The sequence below is a fragment of the Arachis stenosperma genome, chromosome 8 (assembly GCF_014773155.1).
Source record: "Arachis stenosperma cultivar V10309 chromosome 8, arast.V10309.gnm1.PFL2, whole genome shotgun sequence".
NCBI lineage: Eukaryota > Viridiplantae > Streptophyta > Magnoliopsida > Fabales > Fabaceae > Arachis > Arachis stenosperma.
In genome coordinates this window covers 50,006,159-50,028,391 of record NC_080384.1, presented here as the reverse complement: position 1 = coordinate 50,028,391, position 22,233 = coordinate 50,006,159, and the positions used below count along the sequence as shown (strand labels likewise).

General features: G+C 28.5%; 1 protein-coding gene across 1 annotated transcript; it reads left to right on the top strand.

The window, feature by feature from the left end:
* The first annotated feature begins 1,790 nt into the window (after positions 1-1,790).
* Positions 1,791-12,471, top strand: LOC130945060 (beta-galactosidase 6). Its single transcript, XM_057873718.1, has 18 exons — positions 1,791-1,978; positions 3,951-4,046; positions 4,133-4,245; positions 5,116-5,182; positions 5,274-5,366; positions 5,460-5,603; positions 6,366-6,460; positions 6,761-6,866; positions 7,988-8,072; positions 8,195-8,313; positions 8,401-8,565; positions 9,281-9,462; positions 9,556-9,647; positions 10,086-10,195; positions 10,394-10,501; positions 10,626-10,733; positions 11,788-11,933; positions 12,236-12,471. The coding sequence occupies exons 1-18, from the start codon at positions 1,811-1,813 to the stop codon at positions 12,381-12,383; spliced, it is 2,145 nt and encodes a 714-aa protein (XP_057729701.1). The 5' UTR covers positions 1,791-1,810; the 3' UTR covers positions 12,384-12,471.
* Positions 12,472-22,233: the final 9,762 nt, after the last annotated feature.

Sequence of the window (22,233 nt, the reverse complement as noted above, 5' to 3'; positions counted from 1 at the left end):
TTTTAAACTTCTTCTAAACTGATAATTGACACTTAATTTGTCGAAGTTAGCTTAAAAATTGAGAGATAACCACATTCACCACTCAATGTGACCCTTGGCTGAGTAGCTACTCAGCCACGCTACGTTAACGTGTAAAACAACAACAATAATAGGTTGCCGTTTCTGCATTTTTTATTAACAATATAAAAAAATGTAATATTACATTTGTTACCTTTTAATATGATAAAAGCTATTTAAATAAATGCTATAAATATAAATCTATTATTTTATACAGCGTCACACTCACACTAAATTGACCCAACACTGTATGTAACATGTGTAGCGTAAATTCACTAAAATGTTTATCTGCCTTTATTATATATTTTATTTCAGAGAAATGCTAGTGAACTAGTAAAATTTATGAGGATATATATTTAAATAGGTTCTTAAAAAGTTTTATATCAAATATTTTGTTTTTAAAATTTTTTATTATATTGAAGTCTTTGAATTTTATAAAAATAAAATATATAAGCCTCTATCCTAGTCTGATTCGTTGTTTTTATTTAGACAAATAAACCATAAAAATATATAATAAAAAAATTAGATATCTTATTTTTATAAAGTTCAGAGGTCTTAATGTAATAAATTATTTTTTAGAAACAAAAACGTCCAATGTAAAACTTTTTAAGGATCTATCTGAATATATTTTTAGCCAATATATAATTAGCTAACAATATTTAATAATATGAGCTAAAAATATATTATTAAATTATTAAATAAAAAAATTGAATTGATAGTTAAAAATATTATCTAAAAATAATAAATTATACTAGCCTTAAATTTTTCTCTGTTATTTTATTCATGAGATTCACATTTTTTATGTTATTAATGGAAAGAAATGCTAAATTAAACCACTTGATTCAGTTAAAGTGTGCTAGAAGTGTGTGTTTGTATTATTATTATTATTTTGGCAAAAAGGAATAATTCCAACTGTTTCTCGTGTATGTCCTTCTTTTTTGTTGAATAAGACCCAGGAATTTGGTATGTCACATTAGAAAGAAAAAAACTAGTCCCAATCACACCCTCTCACAATCACAAACATTTCAGTTCACCTACTTCAATTATTCATTTGTGACTCTCACATGTCTCCTAAGTTTTATTTAATTTCTCTCTAACAATTATACATCAAAAATATTTGGAGCCATAATTTGGAAACAATAAGTAGTCATAACTTATATTTTTTAGCTTTTATTAACATTGATTAATTATCGCTAGAATAAATACATAATATTAAATATAAGGTTCAATTATTTTATTAGTTCTTATAATTTTACTAAATTTATAATTAGGTTTTTATATATATTTTTTAATTAAATTTTTACAATATTTTTATCATTGTAATTAAATTATTTTCGTGCAAATAAATATTAAAATTAATAGAATATTTCTTACAAAATATATATAGTCAAATATCTAATTATAGGTTCTTAACTGTATGTATCTTCAATTTATGAAAAAAGAATGTATTAATTCTAACATAGTTTACGCTGATAAGAATAATTACAAAATTAAAAATAATATAAAATTTTAATTAAAAAATATAAAAACCTAATTACAAATTTTATAAAATCATAAAAACCAACAAAATAATTAAACATAAATATAATAAGTATATAACTATAAATATTATATGCATAAATTATAAAAGTTAAGTTAAATAAAATAATTTTAAATTATTGTATTCTTAACATTTACTTTATATATATATATAGGTTTGGTGTATTTATTGGGCAGAGTAGAGAAGGCATTAATATTGTAAGAGGTATTGAAGATGGAAAAGTGGAAGGTATTTGTGATGGTGATGATGGTGTCATTATTCACATTCATTGTTGGAGAAGAAGAAGATGGTGTTACATATGATGGAAGGTCTTTACTCATTCATGGCCAGAGGAAACTCCTCTTCTCTGGCTCCATTCATTATCCTCGAAGCACTCCTCAGGTATATATACTTTTTTGCTTTTCTCATTTCCTTTTTTTTTTCTCTGAAAGGTTTTGGTTTATAGTTCAACTCTCATAATAATATAATATAATTTGGTTATTCAGTATTATACTCATTTTTTCGACATTGCCATTAAGAATTTCATTCAATATTATTCTTCTGTTCATCATAGTTTTTGTGTCTTTCTTTTGTAATCAATGACATAATCTATCTACATGTATACACATTATTTCAAGTTTTTATTTTTTATTTTTATTTTTGTTTAAATCTCAATAAGGGGATGGGTTTGAGGATGCGTTCATTAGTAAGCATTCCATAAAGAAAAAGGGTTTGGTTTTCTGGTAAAAGGTTGGCTTTAAAGTAATGTCTAAGGATATGTATGTTAACATGAAGCCAAATTTTGAATCTCATAAATTTGGTGGGGTTGTTCAAATTACAAAATCAGGGTGGAGAGAGAGAGAGAGAGAGAGAGTGTGTGTGTGTGTAATAAGTTGAATAATATTGATTGAATAGTGTTCTGTACATTATTATACATTAGAAGATAAAAGGTTTTTTTACATTAATAAGTTAAAGAGAAATCAATATTACATTATTTTTCTAAATCAAAATTCAATACATATTTTTTTTCGTTATTTATATAAATTGTCTCAAGATATTTTGGTTTAGGTTAGAACATAAATCGTTTTAGCATGTGATGATTTATAAGTTAAAGTTTTTTCTGATGTACATATAAATTGTCATAAAATAGTGTGTTTTTTGTTGTTGTTTTTTGGAATGTCTATTTTCGATACAGTCAATTAGTATAATTTCTATGCAGTCAATACTCAATAGAGTATTTGTTTCAAAAACTTTACTAAACTGACCAATGTTTTTGTTACTTATTAGTTATTAAGTCAAAAGAAATATAATACTTTTTACTAAAAAGAAATAAAATGTTAAAATTCTTAAAAATATATATACTTTCATATTTTTAGTAATTATTTTTAGACTACTTGTTAGCAAAAATAACATTTCACTACAAGAAAAAAACTAAGTAAAAATTCATAAAAATTTTCTTTTTCTTTTTCATTATATATAGTGTTTTTATTTATAGTTTTGAATACTTGTTAGGTCTTGCTGAACAATTCACAAACCATTTGAGAAATTAATGTCATTTTATTATTGCCGGCATAATTGTAGAACTAGCTAGAACCACAGAATGCAAATGTAGCTAGCTAGCACTTAGAAATAACAGTAAAAATATTATTTATATACTAAAATTAATAACTAAAATTAATTATTAATATATTTATTATTTATAAATATATACGTGATTTAATTTATTTTTAATATATATTTTATATTAATAACTGATATTAATGACTAATTTTAATGTGCACGTAATATAATTGATAACATATTGATACAGCAAATATATAAATATAGCAAGAGAATTCTTTATGAAAGAAGAAGCTCATAATTATTTTGAACTCCATTATTCAATAATTCTACCCATATTTTACTAAATAGTCAATTTAAAATGAAAAAAGTCCACATTTTGAAGCTTGTGATTATTCATTATCCTTTCTAGCTTCATCCTTCCATCTCCTCCATGATCAATATTAAATTATTAACACATGCCCATTTTTCTTTCTTTTTTTTAAAAAAAAAATCTTTTTAACTTTTTATTTTATTTTATTTTTTTAAAAATGTCCCTTTTACAACAATAAATAAACATGTCCCGTAGCCTCTCTTTTCAACCACAAATTAAAGCATGCAATTTTACATTTTTACTATTGTATCACGGATATGAATATATGATATATATATAAAGTAGGTTAAATAAATATATATAATTTTAAATGGTTGGTTAGTTAGTCAAGTTTTATTAGGTTTGCAACTTGGGGTGTATGAGTCAATTCCTATGCAAGGCTTTTATAATTTTATTATTTTACATATAAATAATTAGATGATTTGAATAAAATTGTTGCAGATGTGGCCAGATTTGATAGGCAAAGCAAAAGAAGGAGGATTAGATGTTATTCAAACCTATGTGTTTTGGAATTTACACGAGCCTCAACCTGGACAGGTAGCTATTCAATATTCTGATGATATAAGAATTTGATTAATTAAAAGTGATTAATTAGAATGTAAATACTACATACAATGCAACAGTATGATTTCAGTGGTAGATATGACTTGGTCAGATTCATAAAGGAAATCCAAGCTCAAGGCTTGTATGTTTGCCTCAGAATTGGACCTTTCATTGAGAGTGAATGGACATACGGGTAATTATATTTAGGTTTAATTATTCTATTAATTATAGATCAGTTTTATTAAATTTATAATTAAATTTTTATAATTTTTATAATTAGGTTTCTAGAAGTCTATGTTATTTTTAATTTTGTAATTAAATTATTTTTTATGTCAAAAATATTAAAATTAATAAAATATTATAAATACCTAATTAAACTCTTAATTATAGATACCTTAAATTTGTGAAAAAATATTCAATTAATTTTAATATTTTTATATCGAGAATGATCTCATTATAAAATTAAAAGCAGTATTAAAACCTAATTAAAAAAGAAAAAAATATAAGATCCTAATTACAAATTCAATAAAATTATAAAGACAAATAGAATAATTAAACCTTATATTTATAACAAAAATCGCTTTAATTTTTTATAGCTTCGTTACAATGTTAATTAATTAATTAAATATCAATGTTCAAGTTTCATAGGTTATAATTATATATCTTAAAAACATTTTTTTTATTAAAGTCCTGTTTGGTAAAGTCAATGAGTTATAATTCAAATGACATAGTCTTTTCATACTCATTTAGAGATCGTAGATTCGAGTATTTTATGTTTGAAAAAAAAAACAAAAGGTCCAGTTTGGTAACTAGTTATTTCATTACTGCAAAAATATAGACATGTTTGGAGGAGCAAATAAATATAAAATTAAGCAAAATATTCTATCTCATAATAAAACTTGTTTGATTTTTTATCTACTAAAAAATGAACAATTATAATAAATTAATAAAAAAAATGAGTATAGAGATAGAAACACAATTTATTTTTGACTGATTTCTGTATCCGTTTTTTCCCCCTAAAATCACTTATAACTAAATCAAAATAATGTTAATAAATATGTAGGGGATTCCCATTTTGGTTACATGATGTGCCTGGAGTTGTTTACCGAACGGACAATGAACCATTCAAGGTACATGCTATTTAATTTAAGGATATAATATAAGACAACATTATAGTATAACACATTATAATATGTATATTCCAAAATTCCAATGTTGTAGTTCTATATGCAAAATTTTACAACAAAAATAGTGAACATGATGAAAGCTGAGGGCTTATATGCTTCACAAGGAGGCCCAATTATATTGTCACAGGTATGGTTCCAAGTTATTATTATATAAATTTAATTTAATGAGTTTTAATTTGTTTTTAATTAATCATAACTAATAAAATTAAATTAATGGTAGATTGAAAACGAATATCAAAACGTGGAAAGGTCATTCGGTGTGGGAGGACCACAATATGTTCAATGGGCTGCAAAAATGGCACTGAGCCTTCACACTGGTGTTCCATGGGTTATGTGCAAGCAAACTGATGCTCCTGATCCAGTGGTTAGTTTACTCACTCTGTTTATGTTTAATCATTTCATGCTGTCCGAAAAATATTGTGAAAAATAAAAAAAATTATAATTAATTTGAGTTGGTTTAATAGTTAATTTATTAATTTTTTTAAATAAATATCAGAAATTTAAATTCTACTTTTTACATGTAACAACTCAATTTAAATGATAAATTTTTAAATGAAGCTCACGATTCATGAGTTAAATCAAGAGACACACAAAAAAAAAGAAGAAAGTTATCTAATTATATATCTTTAGATATTTATTTATTTTAATTTCTATAATTTTAAAAATATGTTAGATTTAGTGTTTTGAGGTTAAATCGTTAGTACAGTTTTTACTACGAAATAAGTTAGGTAATATTTATTGCTTCTATTGACATTTTGATGCTAAAACCTAAAAGTATTAGGGTTTAGGAATTAGTGATAAGAGGGGTACTTTGTTTTTAGTAGGAGTCTTAATAATTTTGTAATTCACTAATTAGGAATCATGGAGTATAGCATAGCTACTAATTAATTGGGCTTCTTAAACATTTAGTTAGGAGTTTGAATTCTCAAAATACATATTAGTTATTACTAAGGAGATTAGTCACCGTTATTAACCTTATATACCTTTGACCAAAATAAAATAGGAAACTTAAAACCTTAATTAGCATTTTTCTTTTTTTTCAATTGTTGAGTTTCTTGTAAGGTCTTTTATTTATTTTTGTTTTCCAGTGTAAATTTTTCTAAGGTTGTGCATGGTATTCATGCAGATCAATACATGTAATGGCATGAGATGTGGAGAAACCTTTCCAGGCCCAAACTCGCCCAACAAGCCCAAATTATGGACCGAAGACTGGACTTCTTTGTAAGTTCATCAATTCTTCAAAAAAAAAAAAATTCAATAAAGGACATAATAAAATACATAATCTCTACCTATTTATTCATTTCTTATTCTTTGATCCCAAGAAAAAGCTACTATATACTATATTGTTTAAGAACCTTTTTTTTTGTGTGTGTAAATATCAAGTCATCATTTCAGACCGATATATATAGTTTATTTATAGATAAATGAATTATTTGACCAAATTACAAATTTATATTATCTAATAAAAAAATAATTTCAACATGATTAACTGTTTTCATTTTTTTTACCCTGTTGTTGAAGTTATCAAGTGTATGGTGGGTTGCCATATATAAGATCTGCACAAGACATTGCATTTCACGTCACTCTTTTTATTGCAAGAAATGGAAGCTATGTCAACTATTATATGGTAAGGAAAAGTCTAGGGGGCCAGCAGTTTTATTGAATTTTGGCCAGCATGTAACCAGCAGAGGAATGTGAGCCATTGGATGAAATTTCACACCAATCTCACACCATTAAATCATCATTGATGGCTAGTTGATGGCTAACAATCACAAAAATTACTGGCCCCTAACATTGCTCATATGGTATTCTTACTTTTAAACTCTATTTTGACTTCATATAAGGTCCCCCTCTTTAATTTGTATTATATGTCTGTTGGTCCATCCATCTTCTTAAATATCAAGTCATTTTGCTCTTTCTAGAAGACTTTAACCTAAATTTATATTATCACAAATATTTCTCTTGCTATTTGTTCGAAATTAATTGTTAACAACGCTCCTACTTACATGTGGGGGTGACAATAAAATAGGTAGAAATAGATTTTTGTCCTATCCAATTTTATTTTGTTTTATAATAATTTGCATAAAATTTGGTATGTTTTTATTTGTATATAGTAAAAAATTTATTCATAATATTCTTCTATAATTATTAACATTTAATAAATAAAATTAAATTTTAAAATTTTAGTAATCATAATCACATATATAACATAAATTAAACTAAAAATATAATAATAATATAATATAAAATAATATTAATAATTATTTTATTAATTTTTTATATATATTATATATTTTTTAATCCCGACCGCACTCCCGTCTCATCCAAGATTCCGCCCTCGGCCGGGTAGAGACAAGATAGATATCCGCAGGTCCAAGGTGTATTGCCATCCTTACTCACATGCAATTATCTTTATGTAAAGGTGATAGTTGAGAATCGTTAGATGATGATTTAATTAAACTTGTCAAATTATGTAATGATTCTTAAATATTAACTTCACATAAAAATAACTGCAGGTGAGTTTCAATTGATAAGTAATTATTAGATTCTTCACTCTCTACTTAGGAATTGAAACAAATATATTCAATATTTAAAAAAATAAAATCTTTCTTAGGATACTCTTTAGCCAAATTCTTAAAAGATTTTTTTTCGAGATTTTTTTCCATCTAATGCCACTCTTTATTAAACCATCTTAATCAAACCTTGTATAATGTTCAATTAATTAATGTTGTTTGCAAACTGAAATAGTACCATGGTGGAACTAACTTTGGGAGAACAGCCTCTGCTTATGTTATAACAGCATATTATGATCAAGCCCCTCTTGATGAATATGGTAAGTGTACACCATTAACTTATTTTTGAGATAGTAAAAGTCAAAATTAACCAATTTTTATTTCACATAATAAAACTTGAATACATGTTAATATAAAACTGTTTTCCAAAATTTGTTATTAGGTTTGTTGAGGCAACCTAAGTGGGGACATCTTAGGGAATTGCATGCTGCAATCAAGTCTTGCTCTTCAACTTTGTTGCAAGGAGTTCAAAGTAATTTCTCTTTAGGTAAATTGCAAGAGGTGGGTGATCACATTTTCTTTCTATAAAATATTTCACTAATTGAAACTTAAATAATTGAACAATAATTCTAGAATAATTTTGAGCAGGGTTATGTTTTTGAAGAAGAAAATGGAGGATGTGTTGCATTCCTCATAAACAATGATGGAGTGAACAACACAAATGTCCAATTCCGCAACAAAACCTATGAATTGCTACCTAAGTCAATTAGTATCTTACCAGATTGTCAAAATGTCACATTCAATACAGCAAATGTAAGTAGTGATAAATAACAACAGTGTGTTTTATTTCCGTTTTCATTTTTGGTATTTTTTTTAGAATTTTGTTTTCTATTTTTATTTATGATTTAAAAAAAAAGAAAAGAAAAAACAGAAAAAAAGGTAAATCGAACTTATCCTAAATTTTCAATTTAATTTAAGAGTTAACTACCAATTTGATACCCAAAAGATTTAGCTCTTAAATGATTTGAAAATGCGACAAATAACCAATAATTATTATACTTTTTTATAAGTGACAAAAAATTTTTGTATTTATCAAATCACTTATCCATTTGATTTGAATTTTCGTGCCAACATTTGAATAATTATTTAGAAGATGCGCAAAAAAATTCAGAACAAAATTTAATTTTTCAGATTTTTTAAAAAAAAATCACTTGACATAAAATTACTAAATTTTAATAATAAAAAAATCTTATTTTTCTAATACTAATTGTAAACATTTGCATTAAAATCTGATCTCTAAAATATTTTTTTTAGAATATATATTTAATGTCTAATTTTTTTTATTGCGTTTTTAAATCTTTCGAAAACTTATTTATCGTTAGCATCTTTTAAAGTTCTTTTTATCAGCGATATAAATTTTCGGATACCATTTTAATACTTTACTCTTAATTTAATTAAAGATAGATATATGCACCAATTTTGTCTTTGATAATTATCTATCTTATTCATTGTTTAAACCACAATGTAGGTAAATACAACAAACAACACAAGAATCTATTTTAATAGACAAAACTTCAGCTCAATAGATGACTGGGAGAAATTTGAAGATGTGATTCCAAATTTTAATGACACCTCACTCAGATCAAACATTCTGCTTGAACAAATGAATACAACTAAAGACAAATCAGATTACCTTTGGTACACTACTAGGTTAGTTATTTAATTTGTCTCATTCATAGTGTATGTAGAATTTGAACAACTAACAAACTTCTTAATAATTAGTTTAATTATTTATGAATGCAGGTTTGAATATAATTTATCTTGTAGCCAACCAACACTTGTTGTTGAGTCCAGGGCACATGTTGCTCATGCTTTTGTCAACACCACATATATAGGTACCTACAATATTGCATAAGCTTTAATTATCCGGTAGATCCCTATAATTTTATTAAATTTTTAATTAAATTTTTATCTTTTTTTTTAATTGAATTTTTGTGTTATATTAGATTTTGTAATTAAGTTTTTATTGTGATAAAAACGTTGAAATTAATAAAATATTCTGTTAAATGTTAGACATATTCGTTTTATTTAATAAAATATTTTGTTAATTCTGACATTTTGATCACGATATGGACTTAATTATATAATTTGATATGATATAAGGACTTAATAAAAAAGAAAAAGAAGTATAATTAGAGATTTAATTAAAAATTTAGTAAAATTATAGGACCGCCAGAGTAATTAAACGATTGCATAATCACACAATATTATGTTATGAACCTAGCTAGTTTAATTTGAATTATGTGGTTAATTAATTAATTCAAATGTACTAGGTGGAGCACATGGAAATCATGATGTGAAGTCATTCACATTAGAGCTCCCAGTTACAGTGAATGAAGGGACAAACAACCTTTCTATCCTCAGTGTTATGGTTGGACTACCGGTATGTTTATATTTTTAAACACAGTAAAAAATAATCTAAAAATAAAAATAATAAAATAATTACTAAAAATTTAAAAATTAACAAAATTGATTAATCGTTGAATAATTCTTTTGTTTCTTTCGAGTACAATTTTATTTTTTTTTTATTTTTTGGTAAAAAATGAGTGTAACAATTTTGTGAGGTTGTGTTGATTGAAAGGATTCAGGGGCATATCTGGAAAAAAGATTTGCTGGCTTAAGGGATGTGGAACTCCAATGTAGTGAACAAGAGTCACTTAGTTTGACCAATTCCACTTGGGCATATCAGGTATTCTTCTTTTTTACTCTACTAAATAATTAATAATTATTTGTTAAATAATATAAGCAACAGAATCTAAGAATCTAAGATGGTATTCATTTTTGTTTTAAATTATTCATGGGTTGCAAAATAGGTTGGATTATTGGGAGAGAAATTACAAGTATATAAAGAACAAAATAGCAATGATACTGAATGGACTCCACTGGAAAATATTACCACTCAGATGCTTGTTTGGTATAAGGTAAATTTACATATGCGATCATGTTAGAGAAATAAAAAAAAATTATTTTATATAATAATTAATAAATATTAAACAAAATAAATTTTAGTTATTTTTGGCTATTTGTTTTTGTTACTGAATATTTCAATACATGAAGCTTTGCCTCTAATCCAAGAATAATAATACACAATCTTTTAAAGTTCATAAAAATTTAATGATGATTGTACAAAAATGCAACATAGAAACATGACATGTGACAAAATAATAATTATAGTAAGAGATCATTTATTATGTATGTGTGAAAATTCCTCATAAGATTTATGCTTTATTTTGTTTAATTTATTTCAAATCATCAAATGGTTCCATTACATTTATTCACAATCTTTAATGGAAAAAATACTATTATAATATCTAATTAAATGTTCTTTTTTTTTTCTTATAATTTACACATGCATTAAATTTCATAACAGAGTAACTATGAAGTGTAACTTTGATTTGATGACATTGCCGACGAGGGACTCTATAAAATTGATATTTTGAATCAATCAATTATTATTCTTAATTATAAAATTTAAACCCTCATAATTTTAATTATAAAAAATAAATATAATATCCGTCAAAAATTGAATTGGGTTAGAGTTCACATTTTTTACCTATAATATTTATATTATTCAATTATATATTTATTTATTAAATATGTGAATCTCCGAATTGAATATACAAATATCAAAATAATAATCATTATCCGATTCTATTAAATTGCATATTGAATTTTATCTGATTTGGTACTTTTGCAGATCGAATAATATCCGTAAAATTTAGATTAGATACAGAATAAATACTACAAATATATAGATATTATCCAATTTATATACGATCCTAATTTCAAAGTGTTACAAGAACTAGTTAAATTCATTTCACAGAACTTCTTTTTGGTTAGATCTTAGCTTTAGTGATGAACATCAAATTAGTTAAATTGTCTATTTATAGTTTTTTTTATGATAAAAAATGATAATTTCTTTTATGCAATATTTTAAATGTATAAATTACTTTTTCTTAAGAATTGAATTTGTAGAGTACATTTGAAACACCAGAGGGTGATGACCCTGTTGCATTGGACCTAAGCTCAATGGGTAAAGGTGAAGTTTGGGTTAATGGACAGAGCATTGGTCGCTATTGGATCTTATTCCATGATTCCAAAGGCAACCCTTCACAATCAATGTAAGTCCATGCAACCAACCAACTTACTCACAATTATTTAATTTCTGGTAGAAATTTACCTGTAATTATCTTTACAGTGAAATTGTAACTTAAAAATGGTTAGATAATAATTTAGTCATACATGTTAAATTATTTAACGATTCTCAACTAATGTTTAATAATTTTACATAAAGACAACTGCGTGCACATGCATATGAGTCTTCTATCTCTTTAATTTATATTATAATTATATATATATATATATATATATATATATATATATATATATATATATATATATATGTATGTATATGTTGGAACAGGTATCATGTGCCACGGTCTTTCCTTAAAGACAAGTCTGAAAATGTGTTGGTTTTGGTTGAAGAAGGTGGTGGGAATCCCCTCTCCATAACCCTAAACACTGTTGTTGTCGCTAATTTTCATCAATCCAAATCTAAATCCTTTGCTTAATGCTAATAATAAATATTCATTTTGTATACTCTTGGATGGTAATTTGTATCTAATGACAATAATAAATATTTAATTATTTTTTAGAATGAATAAATAAAAATAAAAACAAATTATTTTTTATTGTGAACTTCTGCATGTAGGTCCGGATTGATTCTTAATTTGTAAGTGCATGGTGAATATTGAAGGATGAGTTTAAACTTTAAAGTTGAAAAACAAAAATAAAATGGAGGATATTACAATTTGTTGAAAATAGTCAACATAGAACAAATTTTGCAAATATTTTTGAGAAAGTTGTTAGTGCTCTCTTTCTTCAAAATGACTATCAAATTCTTGGCTGTAAGCGTTTTCTTTTTTTAAATAAAAAAAAAAGAAACGGCAGCAAATTAAAGGGCACGAAAGCGCAAATTCTAAACCGAAGAGTAAGGCACACGAATTCATTGCAAGAAAAATATAAATCTTCATATAAAGCTTAGATCTTAGTTACATAATAAATGATGATCCACTAATCCATATTATTCATTTAGACTACGTTTATTTATAACTGTTAGATATGGAGACAAAAATATAAAGATAAAATATTATATTTAACAGATAAGATTAAATTAATATATTTTATATTTTTAATAAAAAATATAAAAATATTTATAAAAAATATAATTTTTTTGTTGTTTTTAATATTTTTATAATATTTTTATTATTATATTTTTTAAATATATATGTAAAAAAATAACAAATATAATTTATTTTTATTTAATTTATTATATATTTTTATTTAAAATATAAAAAATTAATTTTTGAATTTTTATTTTTTATACATTATTTTTAGTATTTTATTTATTTTTTAGGTAAATATTATATCGGTATCCGAAAGATTCATGCGCTGATAAAGTAGTATTTGATTTTTGTTATTGACAAAATAATCTCCGAAAGATTTTAAAATTTGACAAAAACACCCGAACATAAAAAGCATGACGTCACATTGAATGAAAAATGCTAATCTGACAATCAAAAGAACTTCAGTGATGGTGATAGAGAGTTTCAATGGCGTTTTCAATGAAGGAGGGGAGAGCTTGATTCGCTAATCTCTTCCCTCACCTCGTCACCCTCAACCCAAAATCTTAATATCTTCTCTCACCTCCTCCGCTTTACACTAAGATCACCATGCATTACTTTGGAAATAGCAAGAGAATCGAGAATGGCAAAGAGGTCCGTGGGAAGATGAGAAAAGATGGCGTTTAGTGAGAGATCGGAGAGATCGTAGCCTCTAAAATTGAGGACAGAATCCATATAAAAATACGACGACGTTTTGACCTAAAAATAAGAAACCAGAGAGAGAAAGAGTTTCAAAAAGGTGACGTGGTTAAAAAATCAAAAGTATAAGAAAATAGAATGTATGTGAATACAGTGGATTATGACCTGTTTCGATTTCAGCAATGTGGAGGTTGAGATCATCAACTTTAATGAACTTAGAAGTTGGATTATGACCATGTATGGTGGAGCAAATCAAGTTTGGAGGAAGAAGGGATAGCGGAGGAGGTGAGAGAAGAGATTAGGGTTTTTGGTTGGAGTGAGAAGGTGAGGAAAGAGATTAGCAAATTAAGCTCATTTCTTCGTTGGAAACGTCATCGAAAATTTTTGTCAAATTTTAAAATTTTTTGGAGATTATTTTATTAATAACAAGTGTCAGGTACTATTTTATTAGCACTAAAATTTTTTGGATACCGATTTGATATTTGCAAGAACTAAAGGAAGCCTTAGGATTGAAAAAAATTCTAAATCCACATTGATATATATTAATGAAGCACAATCAATTTGGATTGATTAAATAGTTAACTCACTTGTTTGCTTAAATAAGTATCGAGAGTTTGAATCTCATCTTATGCATGTAGCAACCTATTAATTAATGACAAATTTTTAAATGAAACTCATATTTACGACGAATTAATTTTTTATCTTTTGAATTAAGAAATGCTATCAACAACCAAAAAATATATTAATGAATCACACTTTTATACGTATTGCTTAGACACATTAAGAAATTCTAAATGATAATTGATGTATTCATCATTTATGTATGCACACATAATATAAAAGGCTTTTAATTTAATTAAAGAGCAAACAAAGAATAAATGACCATTTGTACCCATGAGAGATGAAAACGCTGACATTCGTACCCATGATAGCTCGAAACTAGACTTGTACCCATGAGAGATGCGGTCCGTGTGACAAAAGTGATCCGCCTTGGTTCTGAGCTTGGTTCGTGGCTTTCCGAACCTACGTGGCACTTCCACCCCCCAAAAGTCTTTCTGACGTGGAATTGAACGTTGTTAATCAAAAGGGAAAAGAGAGAGAGCAACAAATGGAGACCCCTTCCAACCGGAGATGACGCGGGAAATGTTTATGAAATCCAATGTCTTCCCATGAAGGTCAGCGTAGACTTGGGCAAAGGTACATGTAGTTGTAGACTGTGGCAGTTGACTGGGCTACCTTGTAGACATGCATGCGCTGCTCTAGCTTACCAGAATAGAAGACCTGAAGAGTATGCACATAACTGGCTAACTATGGGTGCTTATAATGCTGCATATCAGACTTCAATGCGCCCAGTTCCAAGCCAAGAGTTCTGGGAGCATATCGACACCCTACCAATTCTGCCACCCAGGTACAAGAAGCTAATCGGAAGACCTTCAATGAAAAGAGACAAAAGAAATGATGCCCCTAAGGATAAGAGTGATCCTTATAGAACTAAGAGGAGGATTGCCACCATCGTGTGAAAATACTGCCTCCAGGTGTGTGCAGTGTACTATAATTCGTTGTTTAAGTTCATGTTTACTATAATTCGTTGTTTAATTCATTGTTTAAGTTCATGTGTAGCCTGGTCATAACAAGCGAAGCTGTAAGAAGAGAAAGGAAGCAATGGGTGAAGGGAGTGCTGCCCCACAAGTCCCTGCAAGTGATGAGGATGAAGATATGCTGGCTGAAATGTACTATGAGGAGACATTAGAAGCTGCTGAGGCTGAAGCAGCAGCAACTGAGGTGGGAAACGGTTCAACAGCAGCCCAGACTTCACAGGTTAGTTAGTTACTTGATTCAGTTCGTTAATTACATTTGTTTAACGAGCCATCTTGGTAAACTGGTTGTTCTTTCCAATCCAGCCTCCACCTCCGATGCCACAACCACCAGCCACACAACCCCATGATGCAACAACCACTGGAGCAACCAAGAAACAACATAAAAGGAGAAGTGTCAAGCGACCACCCCCTTCTGCACATACCACACAAGCTTCTGCACCATCTCCGAAGAATCCAACCACAACCCCTTCCACACACAACTCTCAAACAACCCCAAATCCACTGCAGGGTGCTAGTGCAGGGACAACCACAAGGTTTGTGCAGTTCATGCCTACAATGGATGTGGACGGTATTTCTAGAACTAGAGGCATACATGTTAGAGGCAGGGGTGAAGGAAGAGGTCGAGGCAGGAGAGGTGCATCAAGCGGAGCAAAAAATGGAATTTCCAGCGGGAGCAGTAACTCAACACCAATGTCATAGACTGTGTTGCTTATGTTTTTTGGCTATTCTGATGTAATTGCCATTACTCATATACTAATTTTTGAACCACTGGTTGGTTTATTACACTATGTTGGAGTAGGCAGCATTCATGTTTTGGTTGTTCTGCCTGTGACATGCTACTCTTGCTCTATTTAACTATGTTTTTTGGTTTATATCATGGTCAGTCCACTTTTTGAGCTAGCTTTCATGGTTTTATACTTCATCCCCACAACCATCAGGTCTCTATGTCACATATTGAGTTTAATTCTGATTCTTTAAGTAGAAAATATACTTGCATGTGCATATATATCCAACTGAGTACCAATAACAGTTCTCATATAGAAGTAACAGAGCAGCAACAGAATCAAACTGTCTATGTCAAAAATAGGAAACACATTCATACTCTCATGATTTACAAAGACCCTAATTCCATACAAATTTTACATTTTCAGAAAGAAATACAGCAGAAAGATCAAACAAAATGCAACAGCCAACGCTATCCATACAAGCAACACTCTAATACCCCTAATTTCACCCCTAATTTCAACCCTAAGTTTCTCTATCCCTCTCGCCAGGATTGATGATGCTTGGTGATTTTCCCCACCTTCAGTGACAATGAGCCCATCATCATACCTTGGATAAGAACTACCTGACTGTCTTCTGGCCAAACATCTTGCTATGCCCTCCCATCCTTCTTCGATTTCATCAACCCATACAAAGTATTTGCAGTCTCTTGTCTGCCAAAACAACACAAATGCACCGATTCGTCAACTTAAATGCAAACAAAACTTTCTCACCTGGACTCCAACAGCATCTGCCCTTACCGCCCATAGAGGACATCTGATGAACCATCGATTAGGGTTCGTAACGGTGCCAGACTCCATCAACGCAAACTCTCTTCCACAGAAGCATCTGCCATCCAGCTTCTTCACCTTCTTCTTCTTCGAACTTGACGAAGAACTGCCACTGCCATCACTTGGAGCAGGGGTAAATCTGCGGAAAGACATTGAGGGAGGTACGAACCAAGCTTCGATTGAGATTCAACGTCACACTCATTGACATCCAACAAGCTTCGATTCTCTGGATCCTGGTTTGTATTGGGGAGGGGTGAAGCTACCTAGGGTTTTCATTTCGTGAGTTCAGCCTATCCCTTTTGATTAACAACGTTCAATTCCACGTCAGAAAGACTTTTGGGGGGTGGAAGTGCCACGTAGGTTCGGAAAGCCACGAACCAAGCTCAGAACCAAGGCGGGTCACTTTTGTCACACGAACCGCATCTCTCATGGGTACAAGTCTAGTTTCGAGCTATCATAGATACGAATATCAGCGTTTTCATCTCTCATGGGTACAAATGGTCATTTATTCAACAAACAAACAAACTATGTATTAAAAGAAGAACGTGGGTGGGATTGGAATGGCAAAACAATAGTTAGGCTGTTGAAAAACATAGATATACAAGATTAGATCCGTCATAAAATAATGTTATGACCCCACATTGAGTGCCTCCATGCAAAGTGCAGACACTAGTCAATTTAAGTTTGGGATTTGGTCCCAAATAGATTTGGAGTACTAAAATCTAAATCTAATCAATTTTTGAGATTTGAGACTGAGGCGCATGCTTACACGCACGCTGTATGTCTTAAGCTTTTAAGAATATCAAACATACAAACAAATAATAAATAAGTAAAATTCAATGTCGGTTCTTGAAGATTTTTTTAGCCGTCTGCCGTGTCTTTTCATTATGATGTATCAGAGACTAATTTATTATTAATTTATATTTTATTTAAAAATTTGTTATTTATCAATTATTTATTATATATTTATATATATAAAATATAATTTAAATTTTAATATTTATTTAAGTAAATAAATAAACTAATTATTTAACTAACTCAAATTTATTTTTGGATCTTGAAGATTTGTGTTGAGTAAAAAGATAAATTTACATTTACATTTTCGATATAAAATTTATTTCGTTTTCTCTATTTATGAAATTTTAAAAAAAATAATATTATATTATTAGTAAATATTATTATTTTTATTTAATATTTAATTAATAATAATTTATATTTATATTTATAGACATTTTATATATAAAAAATATATAATTTATATTTATATTTTTAAAATTTATTAATTAAAAATAATTTAATATTTATATTAACTAAATAATAATAAAAAATATTAAAAATTACTGACTCTTAAAAATTTCTCATCCTAATACAATAACAAATAATTGAGATTGAAATAATTTATGTATTTTAGTATTAAAAATAAGATGACATATGCTAGAATGACTGAATCATTAGTAACGATATTTTTTAATATTAATTGCAATGCCAATTTTTTCTTCAATATTTATTACTTTTAACAATATTTATCACTTATTAATAAAAAAAATATCAAAATACTTTACCTAATAATGAATTTATAATATAATTACTTTATTTCTTAATCTTTTGTTGTGCATACTCTTGTATTTTTAGGCACAGCACAATATGTTGTATTAATAATACAGATATATTTTTTTTTGGTGACTAATAATATAGATATACAACAATTATAAATAACCTAAAATTACTAAAGTGACATTAATTTTTTAAATATATTTATTTGGTATATTTATCCACAAAATGAAAAATCTTGGTGCGCAGAGCGTAGTTGTATACAAACTGGCAATATCTGTCTGGTGGGAAACAACACTGCCCACTTTCCAGTTCGGTGGCTCAAATTGGAAATATTAATTTCAACCCAATCAAATCGAACCGAACCGAACTAAACCGAACCAAATTAAACCAAATCGAACCGACCAACATAGCTTACCTTGAGCTAATGAGTAATGACTAATGAACTTAGTTAATTAGTTAACTCTTTCATACTCAAATTAATTAATAAAAAAATGATAAATAAGTTTTAATTTTTTAATTGGAAAATAAATAAGTTATTAATTAATTAAAACTATAAAAACGTCGTTCATGTGAGACGTTAAAATTTTTATAAAAAATTATTTATCTTTTTATATTTTGAATGGAAGAATTTAAATATGTTGTGTTTTAAAAAATAAATTAATTTTATATTTTTAATTAATTAAAAAATTTATTTATTTTTAAATTAAAAAGTTGATGGCTTATTTTTTTTATTATTTAATTTATATTATGTTTTAATATATGTTTTATGCTTATACAATATGAAATAGGAATTTATTTGAAAAATGATTTAAGATTATTTCTTAAGAAAATGATAACACAAATTTTATTCTTTTAATAATTTGTAATGAGGCTTTACTTTTTATACTAGCAAGATTCATATTATATTTAAGTAATATTATTTTTATTTTTTTTATATAATAATGTGACTTATTTTAAAATAATAATATTAACGGTATGAATTTAATTTTGATGTGTAATACTACAATTAATATAAAGTAGTTTATATATGCATTTAATTGCGTAACGTCGTATCAGTAAAAATAATTATATTTTATATTGACTCATGAATAATTATTCAAAAAAATGAATATAATTATACGACTGTATAAAATATTTTATTTATCAGTGTATTTGTTGTAATTATTTTATAATTAGTACAAATTTGTTTTTATTAGGATAGATTTGGTATTAGTACAGATTTATTTATATTAAGATAGATTTGGTGCAGATTTATTTTGAATAGCTTTTATTACCTGTTATTTTCTTTCCTTAATTAGGTTGTAAATAATTTTTATATTCTGTATGTAATCACTCTCTGAAAAAATAATTCAGGAATAATATTCAAAATCTTTTTTTCATGTTGGCATCAGAGCTCCCAATTCTGGGGGTTCTGTTTCCGCATTTTTTCAACATTTTTTCAGGTAGCCTTCATTGTTGCAACTATACCTGTTTCGGTGCCCTGCCGCTGCCGCACGCCGCCACCGGAATTTTTTTTCCGGCGAGTTTCTGAACGAGACCACCACCATCAGAAGCAGGATTTGTCGATCTACAAAGCCTAGGAGATTTCGTTGCCATCGGCCACTCCGCACATGATCTCTTTTGATTGCTGCCGATTCTTACCAATGACAGAATATAAGACTGCGTCTCTCGTCAGCCCCAATGATCTACCAGTGTTACAAGGGTCGTATAGTTTTGATGGACGCAACTACCTCCAAAGTCTCAACTGGTTCGCACTACCTTCAAGGGGCAAAAAAAATTAAATCATCTAAAAGGGAATCCTCCAGCCACGATAGACCCCAAATATGAAGCATGGGATGATGAGGATGCTCTTATCATGACCTGGTTATGGCATTCTATGACACCAGAAATTAGCCGTAATTATATGTTATTCCCTATTTTCTAAGGAGATTTGGAATAATCTAAGTCAAACATACTCAATGAAGAAGGATACTGCAGCATATTATGAAATATAAAACAAGATCTTCAATACCAAGCAAGGGAGCCTCTCCATAATAGACTACTATGGGACGCTGAATAGTTTGTGGGTCGAATTAGATCAATATCGAAATTTGACTATACAGTACATACATGATTCTACTACATTGACACAATTTATTGAAAGGATACGTATATTTAAATTTTTGTCTAGCTTGCACTCTAAATTTGATCCAATTCGGCTTCAAATTTTGAGCAAAGAAAACATTCCTTCTCTCTCAAAAGTTTTTCATATTGTACAAGGGGAAGAAATTCGGAGGTCAGTCATGTTGGAATGAGGAAATTCTGTTGATGATTCAGCTCTAGTCACCGGCAAAGGTCCTTTAAAAGATCCATATCTTTCATATGAAAATTCTCCCTCAAAGGCTCACCGTGATGATCGCTGGTACAGTTATTGTAGAAAAACAGGTCATACTAAGGACACATGTTTTAGACTTCATAGAAAGGAGAAGGTCTTCGAACGTATTGGAGGATTCAAAGGTGCCATACAAAGACGTGCTAACCACACATTGTTTGACTCTGAAAGTGTGGAAGACCCAACTATCTCACAAGCTGCAAAGGAGGCCACAACCCTTAGCAAAGAAGAATTAGACCGTTTACGTGGTCTTATGGACTCACTTAGTAAGACATCTAGCCCTTGTGCTTTAACCATGACTGGTAAGAGTTCTAGCTTCTTATCCTTTAATGCTCCTATCACTGAAAGTACCTGGATTGTAGACTTTGGTGCTACAGATTATATGACACCTCATTTCCTTTCTTTTTCATCTTACACTAATCATCTGGTCAGTAATAAATCACTATTGCTAACGGTTCCCATATTCCTATTACTAGATATGGTAACATCCACCTTCAACCTTCTATCTATTTAAAAAATGTGCTTCATGTTCCAAAATTATCTACTAATCTTTTGTCTATTCATAAGGTTACCAAAGACTTAAATTGTGCTGCAACATTTTTTCATACTCATTGTGTATTTCAGAATCTTGCCACGGGGAGGACGATTGGAAATGCTAAAGAGCATGATGGGTTATACTACTTACCGCATGAAAAGAGTACCACACAAAAGACACTTAATTCAAATCATCAGACAAACATACCGTTCTGGAAAAACTCTCAGATATGGCTTCAGCATAAACATCTTGGTCATCCTCCATTTAGTACCCTAAAGTCTTTATTTCCTTTTTTATTTACAAAAATGTCTGTCGAGTCATTTTAATGTGATGTTTGTCAATTAGCTAAATATCATCGGACTACTTTTCCTCCTAGTAATAATAAAAATTCTAAACCTTTTGATCTTGTTCATTCTGATGTATGGGAACCTTCAGCTATTAGTAATATTTCTGGTGCAAAGTGGTTTGTTTCTTTTATTGATGATCGTACTCGAGTTACCTGGATCTTTTTCATGAAAGATAAGTATGAAATTTTCCACTTGTTTAAAAATTTTTACCAAATGGTTCGAGCACAATTTGAAAGCCTGATTAAGAGATTACATTCTGATAATGGCAGAGAATATGTGAACTAAAACTTTTTTAAGTTTCTTAAGGATAATGGAGTTATTCATGAATTGACCAGTGTAGACACCCCTCAACAGAATGGAGTGGTAGAAAGAAAAAATCGTCATCTTCTTGAGGTTACTCGAGCATTACTCTTCCAAACGTCTGTTCCTAAGTCTTATTGGGGGAAAGTTGTCCTAACGGCCACTTATTTGATTAATAGATTACCATTTCGGGTCCTAAACGGTGTTAGCCCTGTTCGATTTCTGACCAAAATTTACCCCTCCATCCCTATTATGAGTAGTCTTTAAAGTTGTATCTTTGGCTGTCCTATTTTTGTTCATATTCATAGTTCTCATCGAGGTAAGTTAGATCCTCGGGCAAT

What these genes read in the sequence shown, in the direction of transcription:
- LOC130945060 (XM_057873718.1), top strand. Translation starts at nt 1,811, where the DNA reads ATGGAAAAGTGGAAGGTATTTGTGATGGTGATGATGGTGTCATTATTC. An exon ending in CTGATGCTCCTGATCCAGTG is followed by an intron (nt 5,604 to 6,365) that starts GTTAGTTTACTC and finishes GTATTCATGCAG; the next exon opens with ATCAATACATGTAATGGCAT. An exon ending in GGCAACCCTTCACAATCAAT is followed by an intron (nt 11,934 to 12,235) that starts GTAAGTCCATGC and finishes ATGTTGGAACAG; the next exon opens with GTATCATGTGCCACGGTCTT.